General features: G+C 44.6%; 1 protein-coding gene across 3 annotated transcripts in view; it reads left to right on the top strand.

Moving 5' to 3' along the window:
* Positions 1-1,563: 1,563 nt before the first annotated feature.
* Positions 1,564-6,000, top strand: part of ST7 (suppression of tumorigenicity 7) — a 95,010-nt gene continuing 90,573 nt past the window's right edge. For 2 of the 3 annotated variants that reach the window (XM_081928982.1, XM_081928981.1), the window contains exon 1: positions 1,564-1,880. In XM_081928982.1, coding sequence (XP_081785108.1) covers positions 1,721-1,880 — 160 coding nt within the window. In that variant the 5' untranslated portion in view covers positions 1,564-1,720. Of the gene's footprint in view, positions 1,881-2,445; positions 2,664-6,000 lie in introns of those variants that run through there. The other variant, XM_081928983.1, reaches the window with a different exon arrangement.

Here is a 6,000-nt window from a genome sequence, read left to right as displayed (position 1 = left end):
CCTACCTCAGGCTAATCTGCTATATACTGCTCTCATAAGGCATGAGAATGCAGACTTTCGGACTTTAACACTGAACCAGGATCTCCACCCCCCCCTCGCGCCCCATTTTGCTTAACCCTCAGTTATGGAGAACTGGAAAATCTGCAAACCCTCCAAGTTTCCCTATTTTCCAGGGACAGTCCTGGATTTACAGAAGCTGTCCCAGTTTCTGATTTGATCCCGAAGTATCTTGCTTTTCCTTAAAGGTAAAGGGACCCCTGACCGTTAGGTCCAGTCGCGGACGACTCTGGGGTTGCAGTGCTCATCTCACTCTATAGGCCGAGGGAGCCGGTGTACAGCTTCCGGGTCATGTGGCCAGCATGACTAAGCCACTTCTGGCGAACCAGAGCAGCACATGAAAATGCCGTTTACCTTCCTGCCGGAGCAGTACCTATTTATCTACTTGTACTTTAACGTGCTTTTGAAGTGCTAGGTGGGCAGGAGCTGGGACTGAACAACGGGAGCTCACCTCGTCGCGAGGATTCGAACCACCAACCTTCTGATCGGCAAGCCCTAGGCTCAGTGGTTTAGACCAGAGTGCCACCCGCGTCCCCCTTGCGTTTCCTTAGGATGTCCTATTTTCATCAAAAATTTGAGGGGGGTATCTTTACGCGACCCCCCAAGCCAAGGAGAGAAGTACCTATACAACCTTTAGAAGACATCTGAAGGCAGCCTTGTATAGGGAAGGTTTTTTTGCATTTTTAAAAAGTATTTAATGTTTTATTATGCTTTTATCCTATGTTGGAAGCTGCTCAGAGTGGTTGGGGCAATTCAGTCAGATGGACAGGGTATAAATAAAATAATAATAATAATAATAATAATAATAATAATAATAATAATAATAATAATAATAATAGCATACACTCCAACATTTCTCCAATGAAAATAAGGACGTCATAAGGAAAAGTGGGGCATTCCGGGATCAAATTGGAAATGGGGACAGCTTCTGTAAATCTGGGTCTGCCCCTGGAAAATAGGGAAACTTGGAGGTCTGTAATTGAACAGGGCTCCCTATTTTCATTGCAGAAATGCTGGAGAGCAGACCCTCCAAGTATGCCTATTTTCCAGGGACGTCCCTGATTTAGAGAAGTCATTCTGGTTTCTGATTTGACCCCAGAATGTCCCGCTTTTCCTTAGGACATCCCTATTTTCATGGGAGAAATGTTGGAGGGTATGGAGTGCTTTAACCCCGGGAGCTTTTTGAAGGCAATCTTGTACAGTGTAAGTAAGTCCCCGTCCCCCCCTTAAGCTCACTATTTTGAGACATTTTGCTTGGCCCACTAAAGGCTACTTGTGTTTAAAATAAAAACAAAAACCACCACGGCTTCCCCCTACTCCCCCCCCCAATTCCGCGACTTAGGATTCAACCCACAATCCACCTTAGTCGAGTGTTGTGGTGCCTGCTGTGTGTTTGTTTGCAACTTCAATTGGCGGCTTCCCCGGCCAGGAGACGCCTGCATGGAAACGGTACGCCAGGGGGCGGAGGAGGTGGAGCAGGGCGGCGGGGGGGGACGGGACGGGACGGGGGACGGAGAGAGAGAGAGAGACACGTTACTTCTTCGGGAGACATGAATCATCCCAGAAATAACACCGCGCGAGCTCGTGGCAGCAGAGAGCAAGGCCGGCGCTGGAGCGGCTGGGCGCGTTTGCTCTCTCCCTCGCGCGCCCTGCCTGCGAAAAGATGGCTGAAGCTGCTGGCGGCGGCGCCGGCTTTCTGGAGCAGCTCAAGTCGTGCGTCGTCTGGTCGTGGACGTATCTGTGGTCGCTGTGGTTCTTCCTCATGCTCTTCCTCGTCTACGTCCTGAGGGTGCCTCTGAAGATCAATGACAACTTGAGCACAGGTAGCGAGCGACGCGCGCTTTTTGCAAAAAGCAAAAATATCCCCCCCAAAACTTGCAACTTTGCTCAGGGAAAAAAACAAACAAGGCTGGGCGGGAAAAGGCGAAGGGGCAACGGGGAAAGAAGGCGTCGTGCTGCAAACTTTCCCTGCCTCTCCCGTTCCTCTTTCCCCCTCCTCCCCACAAACTGGGAAACAGTAACAGCTGCGACACCCTTTCCTCATATTTCTTCACATAGGCAGGCTTGATTTTGGGGGGAGGGTTTTGGTGGAGGGTCTCCCCCCCCCCGTTTCCAAATCCACCCCCTTTTTTCAGTTTGATGCGCCCGCCCCCTTCTTGCAACTGGGCCCTCTGAGGGCGGGTCGAGGACAAGGGACGTTTATAGGGGAGTTTTAATTTCAATGCTGGCCGTCCCCGTCTTCCCTCCCCGCCGCAAAAATGATTCAGCCCCGCTAATAAATGGTGGGTCGCGAAGGGCAAAGGAAGAAAAGACGTTTATTTGGAAGAAGAAGCGATGCCTTCCTGCTCCTCGTCAGGACTTGAGCTGGGGGGAAGCTCACGCGCAGAAGGCGGGAAGTAATTTGGGCAAAGGCATCTCCGCCCTCTTTCTCAATGGAAGATGCACGTTATAATGAGGCATCTCCACGGTCCCAGCTGTGAGGAGGTGCTGGCAGACCACCTTAAAAAGAAGAAGAAATAAGCATTGCATTTGCTGGGTCAGAACAGAAGGCTGGTCATCTATGGCTTCCCTCTGCAGGCTCATGAGCGGAACGGGAAGGTGTGATGGTGAGATCCTGAACTCTCCTCTTCAGAAGTACCTGCAATGTTGCTGGACCACAACTCTTCATTGCCCTTGGCTGTGGGTTAAGCTGACAAATGAAAAGTGAAATGAACATGAAATGACTGGGGCTAATGGGAGCTGGAGTCCCGCAACATCAGAAGCACTTCAAGTTCCCCATCTCCGCTCTGTGGATTTTGCCTGTCCTTTCTGAACGCTTTTCTAGCCTAAAGGTCATAATTGTGAATTTAATCACTTTCCACCTCACCTGCTGTTTTGTTGCTTATTTGGCTGGGTGGTAGAGAGGCCCCTTCAGAGCTTTTGACAGCTTGTTTGGGACTTTAACACTCTGAATGATCTGGTGTCATTCACAAACTTGAGTCTTTCCCTAATTCATCCCAGCTTCAAATAATGTATGACTGTTAAATTGCTCCAGTGCAGATTCACTCTTTGGTTTTTCCTTCTTTGGGAAATCTTTTCATATTTTTTTCTTTCTGCTTTCCTCTTTTTAGCCAATATTTGTTATTTTATTACTTATTTTCTAGGTTAATTTATATTCTGCTGTCAGAACAGTTACCAATCCATTATTGCAATTGGGCTTCTTCCCACATAGCCACTAAGTTTTCAGAAGAGCATTTGAAGAGAGGTTTAGATTATTATTTTTTAAAAATTCCAAATGTATTGTATTTTTTCCATCTGCATGTTTATTGATTCAATTTTAAAAGATGGATTTGGCAAAAATTCCACACTGGCTTTACCTCAGCAAAGCTTGTTCTTCTGTATGCTTGATAATTCTAGCCTTAATAATGTTTCCCACCAATTTAACTAGGAAATCAGTGTTAAGTTTTCCCCCTTCATCTGCTAGCAAGTCGGGTTACTACTTAGTGTCGCAGGAAGAAGCTAGAGAATCTACTTTGTCATTTCAGGTTGTTGGCACAAGTGGCAATAAGAAATTAGCATGTTTGCATTTCCCAAATTCTTTAATTCTATTATAATACCAATAATATTTGTGGGTGAAGGTAATTTGTAGGGGCGAATCAGTGGGTAAGAAGTAGGTTGCTAAACTGTAGCTTCGGACAGAATTATGGCTCCCCACAAACCAAGAATCGAAGCTTTTAAGCTTCATTCTAATGTCCAGTGGAAAAAAGAGGACAGAATGCAGAGGTTTTGAGGCTGCTCATATTTGTTGTAATGGCAAAGAATGTTTGCTGTTGGTATAGCTACTGTTTATATACGTGGCTTTTTGCATACTGTACTGGCCTTGCTGCTTCCCCTTTTTGGAGTCTTCACATTTCAAACTGATGTTGTTGGCCAACCATCAACAGCTATGCAAGGTAGGAGAGAATTGTAAATGTTTTGGGGGGCCCATTCAGACGGAATGGGCCTAGAGATTTGCAGAAAGGTTCAGCTTCTTTTGCCTGTTATAAATGAGTATTTTAATTGGAGGAGGGGCCCATTTGTGTTTGAAGAAACAACGTGGGTGCATGTATTATGTAAAATAGCTGTGGGTGCTGATTTTGTATTATGCTTTATGATGTCGTCTTGAGTATTTTTCATGAAATATAGGCAAAGAAATATACTTGTAAGCTTTTGTATACAGAGATGGGAATGCTTTGTAGCTCAAGGAAAAATGCAACTAACCAATCCATAGTTCCTACAGAGATTCCCCTGTACTCTGGTGTATAGCTGCAACTAAAACGTTTTAACTGTGTTTTAAGTGCAATATACAATGTGACACTAGATGGCGATAGTGATCCTTATGGAAAATTCAGTGTATTTTTTCAGAATGTTTTTCCTATGTGTGTAGATTCCATAGGGGGATAATTTGAGGAACTGCCTTAAAATGGGTGTATCTAAGATTTTTTTATTAGATTATTCTGAAATTTGTGAAGGGCACAGCAGGTAGGTCCTCTTGTTGGGTGTAGTGCAACAGCATTGGAGGGTATAGCCCCTGATTTATAATATTGGGTGACTGTTTGGGCCTCCCCTCTTAGCTATGCAAGCACTATAAAACCAACCACTAGTGTTGGGCTTTGGTTTTCAACAACAGTTGTGATTAGGTTTTGTTAGCTACTTGATTGCAGGCCAGTCAGGCCCAGTTCTCACCAAGTTGATTTATGAAGCAATGTTTACGTCATGTAAATCCCTGATTTGTACTATGAATCTTTCATTCAGACACAGATGTGCCATGTAGTGAAAATTATACCTTAGTTGCAACCATTTTATAAAGAGGATAACTATATCCTTTTCAGCAATTAAAAAAGGTCAAGGTAAAGGACCCCTGACAATTAAGTCCAGTTGCAGACGACTATGGGGTTGCGGTGCTCATCTCACTTTATTGGTCGAGGGAGCCGGCGTACGGCTTCTGGGTCATATGGCCAGCATGACTATGGCAAACCAGAGCAGCACACGGAAACATCGTTTACCTTCCCACTGGAGCGGTACCTATTTATCTACTTGCGCTTTTTGGTGTGCTTTCGAACTGCTAGGTTGGCAGGAGCTGGGACCGAGCAACGGGAGCTAACCCTGTTGAGGGGATTAGAACCACCGACTTTCTGATCGGCAAGCCCTAGGCTCTGGTTTAGACCACAGTCATCATCAAATGGGATCATGGTTGGCCTGTCAAGAAGTTCTATTGCCAGTTTCCTCCACATACTTCCCTTACTTTCAGTTTTTGAAATCAGAGGTCAATTTTTACCAGTCTGGAAACTGTATTGCCCAGCTAAGCAATATCTATAGTATCCTATAGAAATAGGTCTCAGATAAGTGATGGTAAGCAGAGGAGCCTTAAATTTATAACTTATCGTAAATTTCCGTAATGCAAATATGATAATAAAAAAGAAATTACAAAATGTATGATGCAGAATAAGCTTTGGAGTATTATAACTATTGCCAGCAAGGAAAAACAGCACAGTCATTGTGTCAGGCAAGAAACTAAAATAAGCACCCGAGATGAATGTGTTCTTGCCTTAGTCCAAAATAACCCGTGTATGTTCTTAGCCCTGATAATGTGCTATGAGGTACATTTTTTTATTATTAAAAAAATCTGTTTAAATTCATCTTGGGCTTTTAAAACCCTGCTTTTTTTATCCTGGCCTTTTATTCAGCCTCATGTTTTCTATTGTTTACATGTAGTTAGAAATTAACAGAGCAATCCTAACTCCTAATCCGCACAGCTGGCGGGCTTCAAGATTCTGCAATGGTATCCCTCTGCTGAGTTGTGTGTGAATGGAGCTGTCCCACTGGCTATCATTGCGGTCAACAAAACTGCTGCTGCTGGCACAAGAACCTGAAATGTGTTTGAGAGTGCAGGCAGAACAAACCTATTTATGGATCCAGTTGATC

Source organism: Podarcis melisellensis, assembly GCF_964234715.1.
Source record: "Podarcis melisellensis genome assembly, chromosome: 10".
NCBI lineage: Eukaryota > Metazoa > Chordata > Lepidosauria > Squamata > Lacertidae > Podarcis > Podarcis melisellensis.
This window is presented reverse-complemented; position numbering and strand designations above follow the sequence as displayed.